The sequence below is a fragment of the Gallus gallus genome, chromosome 2, assembly GCF_016699485.2.
Source record: "Gallus gallus isolate bGalGal1 chromosome 2, bGalGal1.mat.broiler.GRCg7b, whole genome shotgun sequence".
Lineage (NCBI taxonomy): Eukaryota > Metazoa > Chordata > Aves > Galliformes > Phasianidae > Gallus > Gallus gallus.
In genome coordinates this window covers 90261451-90283499 of record NC_052533.1, presented here as the reverse complement: position 1 = coordinate 90283499, position 22049 = coordinate 90261451, and the positions used below count along the sequence as shown (strand labels likewise).

General features: G+C 40.4%; 1 protein-coding gene across 9 annotated transcripts in view; it reads left to right on the top strand.

Moving 5' to 3' along the window:
- The first annotated feature begins 644 nt into the window (after positions 1-644).
- ZNF236 (zinc finger protein 236) overlaps positions 645-22049 on the top strand; it is an 81382-nt gene continuing 59977 nt past the window's right edge. For 3 of the 9 annotated variants that reach the window (XR_005857958.2, XM_040696568.2, XM_040696567.2), the window contains exons 1-2: positions 9483-11000; positions 21350-21492. Coding sequence is in view for 8 of the 9 variants with exons in the window: in XM_040696568.2 (XP_040552502.1) it covers positions 10826-11000; positions 21350-21492 (318 nt within the window). In the remaining variant the exon portion in view is untranslated. Of the gene's footprint in view, positions 7204-9307; positions 12216-21349; positions 21493-22049 lie in introns of those variants that run through there. The other 6 variants (XM_040696565.1, XM_040696566.2, XM_046937835.1 and 3 more) reach the window with 6 other exon arrangements.

Here is a 22049-nt window from a genome sequence, read left to right as displayed (position 1 = left end):
CCATGGAAAACAAAACAAGACCAACCCATTTTACTAGTTACCAGGTGTTTCTCATTTAATTCATTTCATTAACTTCTTATAACTTGTTCAGCCAGCTCTGCAGACAATTGATTTTTATTACTATATGCTTCAGTGCCTTTCTATGCAAGATTTTCCCATTTACAACACAGCTCTACAAATCTCTTTAAAATTATATTGCTTTATTTCTCTTTTGAGAGTTTAGACTGCCTTTTCAATCAACCTTATTTATTTAGCACAGTCTTCTACAGGGCAAATATAACATCAGACATTTACATGTATGGTTGCTGCTTTCAGAGGTTTGATTTCAAGGTAATCGTTAGGATGCTGCTGCTGGTGAAAACTGCTGACAAGACAAAAAAAACAGCATGATTATGATACTGTAACTATTGGATAGATACGAGACCTGAGACAATATTTGGAATGTACTTTCTAACGACAAAGCAGCTTTTAACATACTGTATGGGAACTGTTGAATCACGGTCTGAACCTCTGATTGACCACCTGAGGTGAGCACTGAGTCAGCTGCAGGGGCACAGGTGAATGCAGTTTCACCTGAGTGACTGGAAGGGGTGGAGCCTGGCTCCTCCTAGACCCCATTTAAGGGCTGACTCCCAAGGAGGAAAGATCTCTATCTGGAGATCACTTCTCTTGGCACCCTTCTGTGAGCCCAGGACATGGGTAAGCTCTTTATTTCATTACTCCTTTGTAAACGTGATAATCTCTCTGGTCCTATACTTGTATACCTATTTACCTTACAGTCTGTATACCTGTTTGCTATACAACATACACAACCAAGGATACCATGTGAGAGCATTAAAAGTTGTTAATCAGATTATTTTCAGCCTTTATTATACAGGTAGTGTTCACACTGACACCTGATGTTAAGACTGCCTAACTTTTCCCATTATAAAAACATTTTCAATCTCATTGCCAACGCAGTAGGTTGACCTTTTCTGGGACTGATGTCATTTTGAGGTTTATTTCAAAGAAAAAAATATGAAAGTTTGGTTCTCAGATAAAAATGTTTTTGTGATTTATTTTTTTTTTCCAGAATGACCCAGTGAGGTAACAGCTAACTTATTTTGTATGGACTCCCTTTCAGCTGCTTCATTTAAATAAAATAGCAGTTACCTACATCTCTTGAAACACGAACTTAAGGGCTAGCAGGATTGCCCTTGATGAGGGTCCATAGAAAAGCATCCGTAGCTGGCCAAACCATGAGCCCTAGAAAAATCAGGGAATGCTCACTGGTATAAGTGGTTGGATATTGCAGTTTTGTAGCTTTCTTCTTTGAAGATTCTGCTTGTATTTACTCCTGACAAATCACCAGGAGTGAAAAAAAGATAGTTGGAGAATGCATACATGGACCAAGCAGGTAGAACTGATGTGGACCGAGGTGTAGCAATAGGGAATGTGAGACTGAAGAAGGAAATAAAAGCTTGGCAAAGCAAACAATGCTAGTGGGCACTGAAAAAAGAACAAATACACGCATATGTTAATAAAATAAGGATGAAGTTCTGTGCTGATAACTAAAAGCCCCAGCAGTCAACTCTCCTGAAATATCAGCATGCAGCTGTTCTCACCTTCCCCAGGAAAAGTCAGCATCGGGTTTCCACGCAGCTCACTCCATAACTAGAGCCTCCATCCAGATACGTGCTATTACAAAATCACTTGTTCCTCTCATAGAAGTGATATTACTCAGTTCACGTTATGCAGGAAAAAACTGAAGGCAACAACTCTAAAACAGCCTTTGTAAAAGAAATGCGTTTTAAATTACTGACATTGCTAAAAACGCTATTGCAGGGTGCTCATTTGCTAAGACTTACATATGAAATTATTTGGTTTTTAATTAGGAAGATTTTATACTTTTTTCTCTCCTCGTTCCCTCCCACTGAATTTGTGATCAGGAAGTTTGGGTTTTAACTCTGGGTTTGCCACCATTTTTGTTTCGCTTTTGGAAATTCACAACTTCCTTCTGCCTCTGCTGCCTACAGCATTTATAAAACAGATGTAAATGGATGTGACTTACTACTAAAATATAGACCTTTCTGCATATACATTAGCAACTACATTTTGGTCCAGCTCAGCAGCTGCTGAATGTAGCAAAGACTGCAATTAGCATTAGTAAAGGGCAATCCTCACTATCTGCCTTTGATGAAACACAGCTTGGCATTCACACTTTTCTTCTCTGGTACTGACAACTCGCACAACCCCAATGTTTTATGGTCTTCTGCCACCTAACTAACACTTTGTTAAGTAGAACGCCTGCAGTGATTTTAACCATAGCCAAGGTGATTTACCCACTAATGATTTACATTATGCCAGCATTTATAATCTTGTTGCCTCTGTCCTACTGTTAAGATGGAAAATAGATGAATAATTGATTGATTTTCCTTATTTAAATAAGGAAGGATATTAAATACTTGTTATGAGGTTGACTGATGTATTTTCAGGCTGATATATTGTTCAAATTCTTACACCTATTATTATAGAGAATAAGTCATTCATTAATAGCAACTCTTTTATGAATTTAGTTCAAGGTGCCAGAAAGGAATCCAAAAGCTTAATGTGAGTTTGGACTCTGAAACAAATAAAAAGCTATGTGATTATCACTTGCATTTCAACAAAATAGTTAAAAGAGAGGAAAAACAGTTATGTCAGGAGGGGAAAAAAAACCACCAAAAACTATTGCACAGGTAAGTAAGAGCATAAAATAACTATTAAAACATAATAGTTCAGTCTAGTGTTAGGAGCTTGGTTGTGGTCATGGGTCTAGCTATGTCCCTGTACAGAACTGCTGGGCAGCATTCACCAAGTCTTTGGATGCTTGAATCATAAAATCACTTACTTAGGTTGGAAAAGACCACCAAGATCAAGTCCAGTCACCCACCTGACACTACAAGTCCACTGCTAAACCATGTCCCTTAGCACCATGTCCTCACGTCTCCCAAATACCTCCAGGGATTGTGACACCGCCACATCCCTGGGTAACCTGTTCTAATCCTAACCATCCTTTCTGTAAAGAAATTCTACCTAGTATCCAATCCCCAATGGAACAATGAGTGCCATTAAAAGATATTCTTCTGAGCATCTCAGTATCTGTAATTTCCTATTTCTATCTTTTTACCCTTTGACTCCTCATTTGAATCTCTTTTTCTCATTATTTGTTCTCCTCAATAATGATAAGTTAGTTCCTGGATCATTTTTCTGTAGCTTGTCCTTTAGCATTAAAATAATCTCCTTTCAGCCTAAATAGTTGTAGCTCACTTATTTCTCATATAGAAGTTACTCTATATCTCCGACTATCCTTCTTGCCCTTCCCAAACTTCCTCCAGGCCCCTGTATTGTTTAAGAAGGTAAGGGAGGACTAGGCTAGAACTCTACAACATATTACAAATGTGGTAAAATCACAGATTTACATAACGGCAGAGTGACATTTTCTCTTCTGTTCATTATTCTCCTAATGACTCCTAACATTTGATTTACTCTTTCAATCACTACTGAGCACTGAGTGATGTTTCTGTGTGACTATCTATCATAACTCCCAACTTTCACTCCAGACGGCTCAGAGCTCATGTAAGTGAAATTAGGATTTCTTCCTGTTATGTACATCACTATTCAATTACCTGCACCGAATTTCAGCTGTCATTTTATTGCTCAGTCACTAAATTTTACTACCCTGAATAAATTACATAATCAAACTTGATTACCTCATTGCTAATGTGCTTTCCAGTCACTTATGAATATGTTGAACAGCAAAGGTCCTAACACAGATCTTATGGAACCTTGTCTGTCACTGCCTTCCACTGTGAATACAAACCATTTATTTCTGTCTTCCAACCATCTAACCATACAAGAATCTTCCTTTTCATGAGGTGGTGCTGAGTTTTCCTTGCTGGACTGGGTTATATACATCCAACAGTATGTTTTTTGAGTTTGGGACTCAAGTTTCAATGCATGTGGATTCTTAAGTTTGCCTGCCAAAGCAATGAGTTTCTTAGCATAATTAGGTTATGATTTAAAAATATATAACACTATATCACTACCAAGAAGGTTTACTTTCTTTCATCCTCTTTGAATTGTTCTGTTATTGTTCTATTATTACAGTCTTCCATGGATTATCTTTCTCCAGTCAAGCTTTCCACATCTATACATTGTCACTACTTTCATTTAGAGCAAGACTCGCTTCCCCCATGCAGGACCTTACATTTCAAGAACTTGTATCTGCCACGCTTTCTTCATTAACTGACGTTCTGCCTCCACTTCCACTCTGACTGATGTATCAGAAATCCTGTAACTGTGTAAGGCTTCAAACTATATTTTTCTGCACTTATTGTCTTTCTCATTACTTTTTAGTTTAAAAGCTCACTTATGATTTTTGTGATTAAAGTGCCCAAAGCTTGCTTTCCTTAGAAGAGGTCCATCCCTCCCACACAGCCTCACTGCAGTGAGGCAGATTCTTGACACTTGATAAACCTGACTCCCTGATCTTTGCAGCTATAATATATGGCCGAGGAGATGTTTGTGTTTGGCACCAGTATTATTATGCTTGCAAAAAGCACAACAATAAATATGCTCTAACATCGGGTTGGTACCATATCTCAATTGTGGTCCTCTCCTTCCCACAAGGATGTCAGCACAACCAAGGGTGACAAGCTGTAGGGAGAGGAAAAATCAATGACAGAGGGGTAGGGAGGGAATTTCTGAGTGAAAACAGCCATCAAATGACTCTGCGGTGTGCATTTACTACCTCCCAAGTACTCTGTAAACCACAGTGCACCTGCACATGAATTAACACTATAAAAATGCAAACCAATTAAGTCCCATATATTGTTTGTAATCAGAAGTTTTGAAAATTACTAGACTATGAATGCAAACATTCAGCAAAATATACTGACTTACAAAATGTCAGGCTTAGGTTTAAAACAGAAATACTATTATCAGATTTTTGTAATAAACACAAAACATTTCTGCTTTTTAAGGAAATATTATTGCTTACTTTCCTCATTTTAACTTCCCCTGCAAGCACATACATACATCTTTTTTTTTCTTACTGTGGGTTCATTTATATTAATAAATACTATACGTGATAGTGTGACACTGTCATCAACAAGTACAAAAAATGTGTCTGTGGAACTAAAAATCCCTTAGCTACCTGTCTACATAAATGATGAATAAGCACTGTTTGCATGCTGCAGCTATGATTTCCCCCCTTGCTCACTGAAGCTGGAAAAATTCGTTCTCTAATTTGTTGGGATTAAAATGTTTATCCTAAATTCCTGTTTCAGAGCAACTCCTACAAATAGTGCTGCCAAGTCTGGAAGTTTACTTCCACTGAAAAATTTTTGGGACAATTCCTGTGCACTTGTTGTCAAGCTTCTGCTGTCTACACAGCATCTGGATACAAAACAGAGTTCAATAATGTGTTCAAACACAAGTCTCCTATTAAAAAAGAAAGAAGAAAGAGGAGGACATAAAAACAAAAGACAACATTAAAATAGAAAACATCAATTTCAGCCTATCATAAGACATCACGACAAGACAGCATAGAAACAGGAAATTAAATGCCAAATACACAGTAAAGCATCAGTAAACCAAGTAGGTTATGAAGACTCCTCTATTATTACTTGAACATAGAGAGCAAAATTGCAGTGACAAAAAGATTTAAATTACACAATGCATGAACAAAACCCACAATGATTGTGTAATTACAGAACAATAATAATTCCATGCACAAAGAAAATGTACAGAAAAAGCTTAGAGGCTGGAATTTCTGCTAGTACAGATAACACAAACTAATGCCACACGAAAAAAAACACCATGAAACTTAATACAGTAAACTTTTGGTAAGTAACTTTAAGCTTATTCAAAAGCAAAACAGAACCCAAATTCTGTACTATCTAGTATAGGCAATATACTTTGGCATCTCTGCAGCAGAGCTGCTGGAAGATTAGGATGTTATATTTGAAGGACTGGAATGTCTCCCAGTCTTCCTCCCTGGCACTTTACACCAACAGCCAGTGGAGTACCTGCACCACAAAATGGAAGCAACAAATGCAACAGAAATGGCACACCGCTAGTCATGAATCCTTGGACTCTCTTGGCAATAACTGAACATTTAGGAAAGCTGGTCAAGTGAATTGTGATGTCCTTGGTCAGTTTCAAAGGCATAACAAGCCTTGAAAACTCAGTGTAGGACCCAACACAGATAACTTTTTTGTTGGGACACACGGCTATCGATTATATCTCCAACATTGGCAAGGAACTGTTTTTGTCTTTTAGACAATTGGTTTGGGTTAATCAACAGCAGGTGAAAGTCATAAAAATAAACATATCTAAGTTTATCTGCATACATTAAGAGGCTGCTGGATTTTATGTTTCTTACTGGATCTCAGTCACAGAATACACTAAGATTTCAGCTGTCATACAGTTCTACCACCTCAATACTGCCATATAGCATTGTCTCAGTATTCTAGTATATTTTCTTTCAAAATACTGGACTGTGCATGCAGCTTTGTAGCCAACATGGATATTATTTCATGGATATTATTCAAGTGGATAAAGTATTTTCAGCTACCTCTTCAATCATCATTATTTTTTTTAATAAGTATGAACATTAGATGTTTACCGACTATTAATTTTTTATCTCAATATTTTCCACTGGAATAGCACTTTGAGAAGCAAGTTGGCAGGGCTGGAAACCCAAGCCTGTTATCCAAACAAAAGCAAACCAAGAAAGAGTAGGAGGCCCCTGTCTTTGATAAATGAACAGAGCATTTCAGCGAAGCTGAAAACATTAATCTTTCTTTGGGAATTAATATATTACTATTGGAAAACTGTTTCTTTAGTGAAATTCCTCATACAAAATTTATACTGCAGTTCTTGCAATGCATAATTTCAGCAATTACCTACAGGCCAAATATACACCAGCTCTTTCTATTTCTTTTTGCTGTTTTATCACTATGAAAGAAGACTGCTGTTTTTACTGGCATTTCCACATTACCCTAAGTTCTAGATCAGACTATGTCCTATAAACATAAAATTTGTCTTCTTGATGCAGCTCATTTCATTTTGGTAACAGGTATAAAGTCTTAACTGCACCCACTGCTTTGTGTCCACAGTAGGTAAATGTGTTGGTACAGCTATCAAAAAGCCCCCGTGTGGAGGCCTTGGTTATCCTGGGTATGTACGATATTGTGCTGGCCTTTATTTCTGTCACCTCTGGCTGAGCAATTAGTATTTCTGTCTCTGAGATTGTTGTGAATCTTGTGATTTATCTTTTTTCACATACCAACCCCTAAAGTGGAACTATGATACAAATCCACATTTGTTAGAAGTACATTCCAAGTTCACAAGCGTTCAGACATACAAGGAGTAAAAAAAGAGAATTCAAAAGGCAGAAAGCAAATAAAAAGAAATCCAAAGGTGTTATACTTATATAAACACAATGATTTTGAACAAATTGTGGAGGGATTCACCAACCTACAGCTAACTCAGGGAAAGCACTGTGCTGCTGCTACCACCACTGCTTGGAAAGGTATGGGCAGAGATTTGTTACATAACCCAGTTCCTTAAAAAGAAAAACAAAATCTTTATAGAGAATATCAAAACACTTTCAGAAAGATACATTTGATTGAAATTTTCCTGGAGAGATTAATGGACTCATGCTAACTTAAAATTTGTGCCAGAGACAAAACTTGGTGTCACTGGTTAAGTACTGTAGTTTCTTAACGCAGCCAGTAATTTTCCATCTCCTCTGAAAAAGAACAGCTGAAACATGATCTGACAAATACAGATGATCTATTCAAATTAACCAAATCCAAACTGAAGCTAGGCAGCATGCAAATTTTAGTCCAAACAGTTCAAGGGCATAAGCAACTGGAGATAGCATGTTACAATGGTAAAGGATCTGACTACTGTCACATTAAACAGCACTCTACTTTATAAATAGCATTACTGAGATGTTTCACCAGATTTCACGTTCGCCTTAAAATTTAGTAAAACCAAGAATTCAATTTGTTCTGGGGTCTTGTGTCAACCCCATGCTTTTTATAGCTTTTGCATTCTTCATCTGTAGACAAAAAGCAAGCATAACTCTTTGTGTGTGTGTGTAATTTTAGGTCTGACACTGTAGCTGCTTTCCTTCCTAGAAATTAGCAACAGCAGATAAAATTCACGATGGAAGGAGTTAAAGGCCAACCATCTGACTAGCACTCTCGCTGTATTACATTACAGATTCCCTCCAGGGAACAGACCCATGTTTCCTTTGCATGGAAAGCAGAGCGTGACTAATGGTCTGCAAGGCTCTCACCTGAAAAGGCACTGGCTTGTAACACTAGGGCACACCCCAAATCTGAAAAGTTCTGTGCAGCACCTCCAGAATAATGCAACAGACTGTAAAGAGAAACTGCTGTGGGTTATTTTATTCTTTACAAAATACAACATTTTTAAAATACATTGAAATACCAGCATTTCTTCAAACAGATTCACTCAACACGCAGAGCAACAGTTTTAGCTATGCATTAAGTGCCTTTCTTCCAAGAGCTGCAAAGCACAGCTGGAAAATACGTCAATCATATAGACAAAGAACGTAAGTCACACATTAAATAGCTTCGGTAGACTGAAAATGGCTGTAAATTCAAAGACAGTATTTTAGACATCTGAGTTAGCACTTCCTTATTAATAAAAAGTTATTTTTATATGCTCTTCAACATCTGTTCCATATATTCTTCATAGAAGTGTTACTTTTCTCTTCCAACACAAGGGGCTCCTTGAAGGTCTGAAGCAAAATTTGATGTCTCTTCAGCTCTTATGCAAAGCTAATTTTGTAAGGAATGAATGTGATGCTGAACACTGATATGCACTGAAATACCACATAAATTTGGGACACACAGACTTTTGTGGTACAAAATTAACCCTGATTGTGTGTACTACTGCTGAACACTGAAAGTCACGCAGGGAACAATAACGCTGAAAAGCCAGTATAGAAACTGAAGTTGCTTTTTGCATTAGACTTGAAAAATGACATACAATTTTTGCTGATATCAGTCCAGACAGAAGGTGCTGCACATACTGTCCTGCTTGCTTTCCTGGGAAGTACATGGCAGTTCCATGCAAAACTGCAACAGAACTCACGATTCAAAGTGCTTAATCCTAATGCAGAGCTCACGTAAAATACAGATAATCCTACAGCTAAATTGGAACAGAAAAAGAACTAGTAGTTGGAATAACAAGCTTGTGCAAAGAGTTTTTAAGATAGCAATTCAATTGAGTTTCCTTGTTTCAGAATCCTGTCTTTGGGTCTAACTGAAATCTTGTGAGCAGATGCTGCCTTATCCCATGGAATTGCAGGCTGTATTTAACTGCTGAAACGACCAAGAACCGTAACAACGTTCAGCACAGAACAAGCCTATCACCACCAGAGGCCACTGCTGCTCTTCGCGTTTTTTCTGTGTGCAGCTGGGCTCCTAGCAAGCAGAAAGCTGCAGGGAGCCCCAGGCAAGAGTCACAGCAGTTGCATCCCTCGTCTTCCCTATCTATGCATCAATGCTGCACTTCTGCAGAGAATATTAAATACATTTAAATAATCTTTATTTTTTTTTACTGGCAGACAGAAGAAGAAATTTTCCAAATGCACTTATCCAGTCTCAGCCTTCAGGAAGAAATGAAAACTCGCATTCCAAAATCCTGATTTCTCTCCTTGATATGATTAAATTTGGTAGCTAAAGGCAAGTGTTCAGATGTAATTTAATGAGATATTTGAAAAGCATTTAATTAATTGCTGACAAAAACCAGCTCCATACATTTCCAGCAGAAGATGATAAAAATTATCAATACTTGATGATGAAAAAAACCCAGTAAATAAAACCTTGTTGCTATAAGTTACAGGTATCAGTACTTTGCCTGCTATTTAATTTTGATCAATAAATGGAAGTACACATTTAATTCTATTTCCTGAGAAATACTGAAATAGAGAAAATGATATAAAAGCATTAAGTGATAAAGGCAGGGAGACTGAATTTGCTTGATCAACTAGGCCCACGCAATATCAAATGCATTTTAATAGAGGCCGCTGAAACACTACACGGGCTGAAATAAAGAAACTGGCCATATGTTGGCCATATGGGGTAGGGGGAGGAAAAGAAGGATATCCTAGAATGCAAGGAGAAGAATTTGAGCATCTCAACAGCTGAGCAACTCAGTGATTCCGGGCAAAAGCCAGTCTTGAATCTACTATTGGGCAAAAGACTGCGTAGCCTTAAACTAAAATTCATTTTATCACTGCAGGCAGCATCCTCATAGCAGTTCCGTTTATACAGAGATCACAGGATAGTTTGGGTTGGAAGGGCCCTCAAAGCCCACCCAGCCCCATCCCCTGCTGTGGGCAGAGCTGCCCCCCGCCAGCTCAGCTGCCCAGGGCCCCATCCAACCTGGCCTTGAGCGCCTCCAGGGATGGGGCACCACAGCTTCTCTGGGCAGCTGTGCCAGCGCCTCACCGCCCTCTGAGGGAAAACACACCTTTTCTGAGTACTTGAAATTAAAAGGCGCAGAAGAAAAACCTAACTCAGAAAGCCTTAGAATTTGAAACAGGCTAAGCTATTCAGATAATGGAAAAAGCTCAATGAAGTGACCCTTCAAAAGCAGGCGCTGAAAGCTTTGAATTTATTAAGGCACGGTAAAAACGTCAATTTAAAAATGGAAGCTTTGTGAATTCTAACAGGGAACACAGCAGTTCCATTGGAAGCAGCGAAGGCCACCAAGAGCTAGAACGATATATGGGTGGAAGCATCTCCTCTTTAATGGCATGAACCCACCACAGCCACGCTCCACAGCCCAAACCCGGCCCCGCTCAGACCCCAACTCTTACCCACCCCCCGCTTTACGCATGCGCCCCCCTCCCACCGCAAGCTTTACTCCCGCGCATGCGCACCCGGCTCCCCTTTCCCTCCCGCAGCGCGCCTGCGCCGCTTGGCCTCGCCGTGAGTGCGCTTCTTCCCCCTCTCTCCATTCCCACCGCAGCACATCCCCAGCGGGCCCGTTTGCGCCTGCGCTGCACGCCCGCCTCGTGTGCTCCCAGGGCGCCGAGTCCCCGCGGTCGGTCGGCGCGCAGGGTCGGGTCCGTTCTTCTCTTCCCCGCCCTCTCCTCCTCCTTCCGCCAACCGTCGCTGCACGAGGCTCTGTGTGTGCGTGTGTGTGTGTGCGTGCGCGCTGGGGGGGGGCGGGGGGAGGGAGGGGGCCGCCATGCCGAGGGGGCGGCCTCCCAGCGCCAGCGGGGACAGCGGCACGGCCGGCGCCCGGGCAGGTAAATGGCGCGGGTGGGTAGAGCGGGGCGCGGCCGGGAGCGGCGAGGAGAGGGGAAACCTCCGCGGGCTGCGCATATAGTCCCCGGATATGGCGAGGGGGGGGGAAGGCCGGGTCTATTGTGCGGGTGTATGGGCGAGAGGGGAGGGGAAGGAGGCAGCGCGGCCCGGCCCTGCGGAATGATACGGAGGCGGCGGAGCCGTGGCCCGGCGCCGGGCGGGAGGCAGGGCCTGGGCGCGGGCGTCGCTCTGCCTGCTCGCGGCACGGGAGGAGCGGGGCAGGGCGGGGGGCCTTCCGTGCTTGGAGTGCGTGGGGAGAGCTGAGGGAGGGTACGGGCGGCTTCCCGTCCTTCTCGTTGCCGGAAGGAGGCTTTTTTTTTCCTTTTTTTTTTTTCTGGAGGCTTTAAAATTCTTATTTGTGAGCTTATGTATTAAAACAGAACTGCTGTGTTCGCTACCAAGTACGAGTTTGTCTCACGCTTTCTGTCGTTTCTCGCTTGTTTTATTGCCGCATGAACGCCCCGGGGCAGGCTCGGTGTGGTGGGCTCGGGTTTCTGACAGCGCCTCAGGGCTGAGCGCTGAGGTTCGGTGGGGCCTTTGTGTGGCTCATCCTGCCCGTCTTACGGGGCCCATCCCTGCTCTGTGAATCGGACCCGCAGTGTGCTGGAAGTTGGAAGCCCTCTGCCGTGGCTTCTCGTCCTGCACAAGCGTGTAGCTGTGAAAGGTTTTTTTCCAGTTAGGATGGGGGGGAAAAAAAATCATAAGCCGTCATTCACGTGCCGTGTTATCTCAGTTGTGAGGAGTCGGCTAAGGAATGTTTGCGGCGTATTTTTAAAATGTCGGGTTCTCTGAGCGCATGCAGATGAGCTCTGGCTCTTCAGGAGGAATGTGTAGGTAAGCCTTCTGCCTGGAACTGTTTCTGTGGGACTGAAATGTGCTGGCAGGCAAAGAAAAGTCAACCAAAACTGTACTGTTACGTGACTGACTGGGTAAAATGCTTTCTCCTATGCAGAAACCAAATAGTCCCCAGGTTCCTATCAGAAGATTTTCCTTCATTTATTTTTTTTGTTGGCACACTACCTGTAGGAACGTAAAGGGTATGCTTTGATCTGTGTGCACGTGAGTTCCTGCAGTGGTGGCACGGGATGTGGGGGAAGACTGAGTTTGAGACAACCCATCTAGAACCAGCGCCTCATGGCTGTATTACTTTGCTTGTAGTTGGGTCCTGATGTTAGACTTCTCCAGTATTAACATGTATGTTTATAAGGGGTTGCTGGATTGATGTCTAGTCCAATCATATATTGTATTTTTAATCTCTTAAAAATTTACGGAAGAAACTTGCTAACTTATTAATGAAATTATTTCATCGGGTCATTTGCAGATGTCAGTTCAGAATTACAGGGCTCCCACAGGGATTCAGAAACGTCTGCAGTTGCAAGGACTCTGCCCCACATAAGCAAATATTCCAAGTTCTGGAGATCTCAGCAGTCTGCAAGAACCAGTGATGTCAATGTTGTCAACCGTAGTATGTTTTTCTGCCTTTATGCTTGGCTGAAAAAAAGGTTTGAATGAAGAAACTGGCTAAGCAGGGCAGCTTGAATTGAGGGAAACAATGTTCCCAGGACATTTGGTTCCTTGTCTCACTCAGGTACAGGCTAACAGACTTGGAAAACTGGTTGTGAGTTAGGGAGAAATTTTATTAGCAAAACAGCTGTTTGCAAAATAGATGTCATGTCTTTTGCTTAGGAAACTATACAGGTGTAGGTTTTCTTCCTTGCCAGTGTTGCCCAAAGAATTCTTACCCCAGTACATGAATGCCATTCCTGAAAGAGAGAAGCTGATCTCTGTAGTTGTGTGATCTGTACGTGTATGGCAGTACAGCTTTGCAAGGAAGTGAAGGTGGATCAGACATGCTTCATTGTGCAACTTCTCTGATTACTTTGACTTCATGGGTGTCAAGCATTAGCCGTGCTCTTTGTTCTAGGAAAACTAGAGATGATAAATGGAAATCTGAACTCTATGCAGAAATGGTCAAAATACTATCTTGAGCTTGGTGGCTGCTATTTTAAAACAACTTTTTTGTTTGTAATTAATTTGATTAGTAATATCTTCCCAGATCTATTTTGTGATTTGTTTTTTTTTTAAAGTTTATTGAATTCTTTGAGTTAATTGAACTGTTCAGATTAACATCCCACTTGAGGTCAGTGAAGTATCGAACACGACCCTCAAGAAACTTCATGAGTGAATCTGCTGTGATTTGGGCAGTAGTTATACAGCAAATTCTAACACGGAGGTGTGGCACTTGGCTTTTGCTCTTCTGAAAACTTTGGAATGAGATCTTGAATGTATTTAAAGCAAGAATAATGCATTGGAAAGTATGCTTCTCTCTGTAGGTCTTTTTTTAGACAGTGTGAGCAGCTCAGTGTATAACTGGTATTAGCACACTTGTAACACATTCATAGATACATCACATTCTATGATGTAGCCTCTAACCTGAGAAAGAAATTTGGAAAGTGCATGTGTGGCTGCTGTCATTCTAGGTAACCCCTATGGCAGGGTTTGGACTGCTGGAGTTGCAGGTTGTGTGAATTTTCAGCAAAGTTAATTATTTGTGGGATGTAGTCAATGGGAGTGTGTGTTCTGTATTTAAACTGCTTTTGTGCAGGTTTAAACTGAGTTCCATACTGAATATTTTATGCCTTCACAGGGCATAAGGTTTAACCAAGTTCACAGGTGAAGGGTGGCACATAGACAGAGTTAGGAAATGTAAAGAAGGCAGTGTAGCTTAAAGTCTGCCTATGCAGAGCTGGCTGCATTTTGTTTACTACTTGTTAGTTCTCTAACATGAGTTAAAGCATGAATATATTGAAGTCAGGGCAGTTCAGTTTTGTGCTTTGCTTTCCAGTGCTGTATGATTGAAGAGAAATGCAACTTGACCTGGCCAGTAAATATCAATTCAGTAAAGACTTTGCAGATTTCTTCAGTAGCTGTGGACGAGGATTTTGTGTATTGCCTTCTGACTGATGGGTGGAAGTATGGATAGGTGAATGATGTTGTGCAGGCAAGAAGGAAGGGGTTGTAGTACTGCAAAGTGAGCTAAGTCTTACAATTTTTGATGGATATAGGCAGTTTCTTCTTAAAACGTACCCAAGGACCATCAACTCAAAATCTTGTGATACGAAAGATAATCTTTTGGCTTTAGCTGTGATCATTTTGTTCTCTCATCTCAGTGTTCTACAGCAAGTACCAAATCTAAGCTTATGCATGAGGGAGCATATTGGGTTTTTGCTGGAAGAACATAGCCTTAGATTGCCCTGATGTTCTTTAGTTCCTCACTATGTTTGTAATGAATCTGTGCCTTTTCCCCAGTAATTGAAGCAGCTGAATAACCTGTGTTTAAGTTCTGCCTGTGTGTTAACTTTGGTCCTCATTCTGTCCTTCTCTGTATCTTTGTGCTGGTTGGGGGTGCTCATTATTTTGTTCCCTGTTGCGACTGCACTCACACCTTCATACCTCATTCATTCCTATGCATTAAGTGTTTTGAAGTATGATTAGATTTCTATTTCAGACCTCTCAGATCTTTCTTTTTGAGTTGTTTTTTTCTGCTGTGATTGGGTTGTGCTTCCTCTCAGGGAGAGGGAAGTTCACCTAACAGATTACTTGGTTCATTCTTCAGTTTCTATTGACAGTGTAGTGCCTGGGCATATGTAAAGGTCAAGGTCCAAATCGTGTAAAAGCAAACCTCTGAAAAGCTCTAGCTTGGTGTCAAATATGCAGCTGTCTAAAAAATGTAATTTCTATTTTAGAATATTAAGCAAAAAATGTAGCAATATTTACCTGAGCATCTAATGAAAGTATCAGGTTTGGTTAAGGGAATGTCAATTTTGCTATGCCTGTGTAGATTAGGGTAATGTGGATGTGCTATTTATGTGATCTGTTTCACCTTGGCCTGCAAAAACTCACGTTTCCCTCACTTGTCTGCAGAGTAGAATTAGAAGAACAAAAGTGAGAAAAAGCTTGTGGCTTGAGCTAAGGATACATCAGTAAATGAAGGAAGATAGAAAAAAAGAGGGGGGGATGCTCTGAAAGGCAATTGCTTACCGCCTCTCGTGAGTAGACTGATGCTCAGTCCTTGATAGGACTGCCCTGAGTGTATTCTTTTTTTGCTGAGCATGCTGTTGGATGGCATGGCCATCCCGTTGGCAGCTGTCCTCTCCTGGCTTCCTGTTCACTGGGGGTGCAGAGTGAGAAGCAGGTTGCATTCATGCTCTATAGGCAGCGTGCAGCAGGAATGAAACACTGGTGTGTAATAAGCACTGTTTTTGTCACCGGTCTAAAACATGGTGCTATACAGGCTGCTTGTGACAAAATTAACTCTATCCCAGCCAAACCCAGTGCTGACTAGGTTGTATCAAAACAGATACAGTGGAGCTGTTCACTGTGTCCTGTCAGGCTCCTCTGCCACCTGCAGTCTGGCCATGAAACTTGGGGAGGCCTGGGTGCTCCAGAAGGAAACGTGGCTGCTTTGTGTTGACGAACAGGTAGGACAGCTGGCATCTGGACATCCTTCTCAGCAGCGTGCTTCTGGGAGCTGAATGTCTGTACTGGTACCGCTTAAATTCTAGGTTGAATATTGACCAAAAATAATGAAAACTACCTTTTAAAATACATAGCAGGTCCTTATTAGACTCTGTATTTCGGTCCAGTGCATGGACTGAGAGTTGAGCCTTCTCCCTGCTCCTCCCATCAGAAGTCATGAAGAATTCCTATTCACTGTTTTTGTTGGAGAAAGTGCTGAGTTAAGTTTAAACAAATCCAATTCTTTCATGATTGCAGAGCTAAGCAAAATGTTTTAATGATTTTTATACCATTATTCATTATCGTAATTTCTGGTGTGAGATGAGGAAACATCAATATTGCTATCCCTGTTTTGATCTCTTGTTCTACCACTTTTTATTTATTATTCATAAAGTAGGTAATAGGCTTTGTTAGGGTCGGACCCTTGTGTCCCTAGACTTGCCAGCTGCCAGATAACTTCAGTGGCAGATTTTCACCAACAGATTCCATGGGCTGTGTTGCACGGAATTGTCCTCTTAGCCTGATGCTGGCAGGCTATTAGAGATGTAATAAGGCTGTGCCGTGTTTACAGCTGAATGAGCCCATCTGCGCCTTGCACAGAGAACTGCATTCTGCCGTGAGGCACAGTGCTGCTTACGTATGGAGGAGATGTTCAGGAGTGCTCTAATTCTGTCTTCCTCCATCCGCACTGAGGTTGTATCAGTGACTTAGGGCAGAGGGCACCTGCCTGCTGACTCACATCCTAAACTTGATTGTTCTGAAGGCAGTATCACAGAGATCTGTAGCTGAGCTTACCCAAAACTTCATGGTCGGTGCTCCATGAGGTACAAAATGTTTCCAAAGAACTTGAAGGCTGTAGCATTCAGAGTGCTCAAATAGAATCAGAGAATCCTTGGAGTTGGAAGGTACCTCTGCAGACCATCTAGTCTGACTCCCCTGAAATGAACAGGGACACCACAGCTACATTAGGTTGCCCAGGGCCTTATCCAGCCTTGCCTTGAAAGTCTCCAGGGATGGGGCATCAACTACAATGCTAGGCAACCTGTTCCCATGCCTCATCACCCTCACTGTAAAAGACTTTTTCCTTATATCTAACCTAAATCTACCCTCTTTGAACTTGAAACCATTTCCCCTTGTTCTGTCACGACAGTCCCTACTAAAGAGTACCTTACTTTCCTGTAGCTCCCATTTAGATACTGATGGGCTGCTCTTAGGTTACCTCACAGCCTTCTCTTCCATCTTTACATCTGTCTTTAAGCTAAAAACTTATCTTTGGTACTTTCCAAGTCTGTTCATTTGTTTTTTTCCTATCACTGCAGTGTGGTCAAAGTGCAAGAATACAAACAGAAGTCTTTGTTTGGTACTGCATAATGAGCTAGGTGCTTCCTGCTCAGTTTAATTGCATTGATAGGCGACTGTCTGTCTCAAGTTACGATGCAATTGATTTATGTTATCACTGGAGAAACATTGAAATCGCATTCATGCACCGAAGCTTTTGCACCGTTTCCATACAGTTAATGTTAATAAATGACAGTGGTTTAAACTTCAGTCTTGCTCGGTAAGGTTTATCATTTGTTGAAGTATGCAGACCTGAGAGCAACATCTGTTTTTTCAGGGCATTTGTTAGGCTGATATTCACTTTGTGCCTTGTGTGTGTATGCGTTTATGTTTATGGGATGTCAATAAATAGCATCTCTCTAGCAGGAGAATGCAGTGTCTTCACGTGATTTTTTTTTTTTTATTGAAGTGATACGATGAGTGAGTTAACCTGTTCTCTGTAATATATTCAAAAAATTCAAACTTAGTTCTTTGTTGAGTTGAATAACGTTCTTGTATCTTTGTTAGCACACAGCAGAATTTTGCTGTCATCTGGACAGAGTATATCTAAGACAAACAGATGGCTTAATCTGTCTACCCAATATTTACTTTTTTCTGGGAGCTTAGGCACCATATTGAGTATTTATGATAGAGCTGCTAATTGTGACCATCGGATGCTTTATCATCTGCATCAGTGTTTGTATTTTTTTTCCCCTTTGGTAAGCAGGGAGCTCTATCTGTATGCTATTGCTGACTCGCCAAATTAACATCATCATCATTGTTGGGGTCTTCAAAGCTACAAACCTTTAAATTTGGTTCAGTAGTTTTCAGCGTTGGGCTTGTTTCATGGCCCATGATGCATTTAAAAGCATTGCTTTAAAGTAAGTAATGGTGATAACACACCTGGGTTTACTGATGATTTCCCAGAAATATGGTAATGCAGGTTAATACTTTGACTTGCTGCAAGAATGAGATACCAGTGTGAATACTGTCTTTATCTTGTTATTAATTCTTCGCACAAAAAGTTGTCAAGCTGTTACTTCATTTTCATATCTAAATGACAACATCCCCAAGCCACACCTGGAGTCTATAGACGAATGAAATAAAAAGTCACGACCTGTGTCTTTAATAGAAAGGAGCTATGTGACTCTTAGAAATAGCCTATGTTTGGTTGGCTATAGAGAACAAAATTGATTTTAGTGAAAATATAAGTGGCAAAAAGATTATAATAATTTAATCTTTCCCTTAAGCTATTTCAAGTAGAGTGATAAGGAAGAAATGAGTGTGTTCTAATTCTAATCTGCATTAGATCTCAGTCCTATCTTTGGATAGAAGTGAAACAATTGAAGTTTCAAAGTTCTCTTAAGTCCAAATGGGACTGTTTTTCTGCTTATACTGTCTGTAACTACTTAGAGCAACATTAAGCTCATCTTCAGTAGCAGAGATTTCTGGAATCTAACCTGAATTTGTTTGCTGCACCTTATCCCTGAGGCTTTATGATGCATTTCTGCAGTAGGAGCCCTCTGCCGAGCAGCCTCCAAGTATATCATTCAGTCCAATCACTGAGTCTCAGGCCCAGTCCTGATTCCCCAGGATTCTTCCTTTTGCTCTTTGAGGCGCTATGAATGATATAAGATTGTAAGATTTGGCTTTGCAAAGATTTATAAAGGTTTCCTTTGAAAGAGAAACGCGTAAGATGTTACCCATGTAAGCAGTGAATTTTCTAAGTGCGTTCCTTCTCTCTCATGGGAGCCTGAGGGCCTCTGGGGAGGTGGAAAGGCTTCCAGGCAGCTCTGGGTTTGTGCACGCTCTTGAGAAATTCTTGGCACTTCTGTGTGGGCTGTGATGTGCTAAGCTGCTGATTTGCCAAAGTTTAGGCCGTTTCTCTATTCTTCCCTATGAAATTCTGCTGCAAGACATTCAGGTTTTAATTAATATACTGTTCCACTGAAGTCTTTCTTGAATTCTTGAAGAAGATGTATAGCCTGTAGACTAATTATTGTTGTGCTTGATGCAGATATGATACACACTTTAATAAAAACAGCGTGTAAATATTACTGACCTGGAAAGTAGCTGACTTGGTATCTAGTTACTAGTTCTACACAGGTATGAACACGTTGCTTTCTTTGACTCAAACCGCAGGGAAGTTGGTACCTTTGGTTGTGTGAAAGTTAGGCTTCTGCTAGCTCAGTTGTTGCAGCACTGTTTTAGTGTGTTGTCTGCTCTCTTTGATCTCAAGAGTGAGTGTTCAAAGATGATAATCTCTTGGGTTCGTGGAGAATTTTTTCAGCTGTTAATTAAGAGAGAGGTCGGGCCTTCATTGGGTTGAACAATTACTCCCTTTCCCATGGAAGAAAACTTTCTTCATTAAGTTTCCATGTTGTCCAAGTGTTGGAGTAAATTTTCCTTTCACTCCTCCTTTTTTTTTATTTTCATCTTCTATTTTTTTCATGTTGTGCCAGAATTACTGATACTGTCTGCATATACTGTGAATTTACAGCAGGGAGTTCTTTAAAGGATGCAGTAGAAGCATGCGTGCTCAAGTTCTGTGGTACTTACGTTATTATGTCTCTAACAGAACGATGTGAAAACCAATTCTGCAAAGTGAAAGTTAATTGGGTGATTTGGATAGCCCAGCAATGGGAAACATAAGTTTCCAGGCTGCGGTTTTCAGTTATGATTTCTCACTGATGCTGTCTTGTTCTGAAACGTTACGAAGAGCTTCCTTAACTACAAGCTTTCTAAAGTTGTTTCTTAGGATTTTAGTGGGAAGAAAAGGTGGTCAGGGCATAAGGTACTGGGCTTTTTTTTTTTTTTTTTTTTATCTTTTTCCCCACGTAAATGATGTATGGAATGGCAGAGGGCTTGGAGATGGGAATAGTACTGAGCAGAAGTTCGCTATGAATATGCCTCTTAGAGGAAATGTAAACAGGATGCTGTAAATTCCTAGTTATGTTGCTACTTCCTATGCCTCATTCTTACAAACATGGAGAGAGGAGGTGTTGGCACTTTAAGGGGAAGCATCATATCTTGCACGTCTAGATAATAAAATCAGCATTCTCTTTTATTTTGTCATCTTGTTGCATTCTGTTGTTGATTCACTTCGAGTTGTGGCAGTGTTTGAAGCAGAATTCCATGAGTTTTTTTCTCTTTAGCATCCTCAAGCTGCAGCATGAATCAACTGAGTTTTATTTTTGTTTTATTAATACTGCTTCAAAGGATCTCTTGCCAATTTTTCCTTAACATTTCACATGCATAAAGATAGCTTACCTCGCAATATGGTATGGTCTCAAGTGCAAAATCTAGTCATGTTACTTGGAACCTATGAGTTTTCAGTTTGGTTGTTGGTTTTCTTTTTTCTGTTAAATATTTGAGATAAAAGAAAAACATAAATAGAACTGACTTCTTCAATCTGAGAAAATATTAAAACTTTCAACCTACGTATCAAAAGCTGTATTATGCTGGGCATTCAGAACAAGAAAACTGTATATGTTTGGACTGAATCTATTAAAACAATTTTCTTTGTTGAATTCACTTGACTTGCATTTTATTACATCTTTCTCAGCTATTTGAAACATCAGTGTCAGTCTCACAACAGTAAACAATAAAGATTTTATGTTGCCAGAGATATTAGAGAGAAAGGATACTTCAAATGATCTGAAAGAGGGAAAGGAAACATGGGGGGAACTGGGGGTGGGAAGAGGTGCAGAAACACAGGTAAGCAGAACTGCTGACTGTTATTGCATTTTAAACACATGATAGAATGTTATTAAAGGTAGCCTCTGTCAGTGTTTTTAATCTCATACCTAGTATTTTTGTCAGCATTTCATTTTGTTGCAAAATTGAAGTGTTTTTATGAAGCACAGAAGGTAGTTTATAATTGCAAGGAAAAAGGTGACTGTGTCCTCGAGAACTGGCATTGACATGGATGGGTGTATTCCTGTGATCTAGTGTGAATGGAGATAGCAATGTCCCTTATGCCTGAGATCTTCAAGTTCCAGTGCAGTTACAAACTTGTCAAAAACTTGCAGGAATTGGAATAGTTTCTTCTTTAAAGAACTCTTGTTTTTACGGTGCCTTATAAGTAAATGGACTGGGGCTCCATACAAAATGTTTCCGTGCTTGTTTTGTAGATGGTGTGCTGACACCGAATATAGAGAACGGTAATTTTCCCTACCAAGTACCCAGCTTCCATAAGTGTGAGATCTGTTTGCTGTCTTTCCCAAAAGAGACCCAGTTCCAGCGCCATATGAGGGATCATGAGCAAAATGACAAGGTATGACTTTCATGAATTACAAATGTAAACTTAAGAAATATCAGTGTGTCTTGATACTTTGGTATCCTGACAAGTAAAGTAAAAATATCGTTTTCAGGTGTTGTTGTTACATCACTAGTTATTACTTCTTAGAAACTTGGGAGTTTCATGAAGCTGTTCTTTTCACTCTGCACATTTCCTTTGAGATAAGAAATTACTTTCATGCCATTTATTGTTCTCAGTCCAGTAATTTTTATTTTTAGCTGTTTAATTTATAAAATACGTAGATAAGAAAACATAGGATCCTTTTAATTGCATTTGCAAACTGACTCTACACATTAGCAATAAAAATAAAATGATTATATTGATTATCTGGACCCAGCCAGACTCTTGTATCTGTTTTCAATAATGTCAGGCTACCTACCCTACTATGTATATATGGATCAGTAGAATAACTTCATAGCGACAGCTGCTTCCAAATCAAATATGGGAAAGAAGGAGGAAAAAACATATGTGATTAAGATTCTGATGACTTTTAAAATTGAGCTTTTGCCACAGGTTTCATGCATAATCTGAAG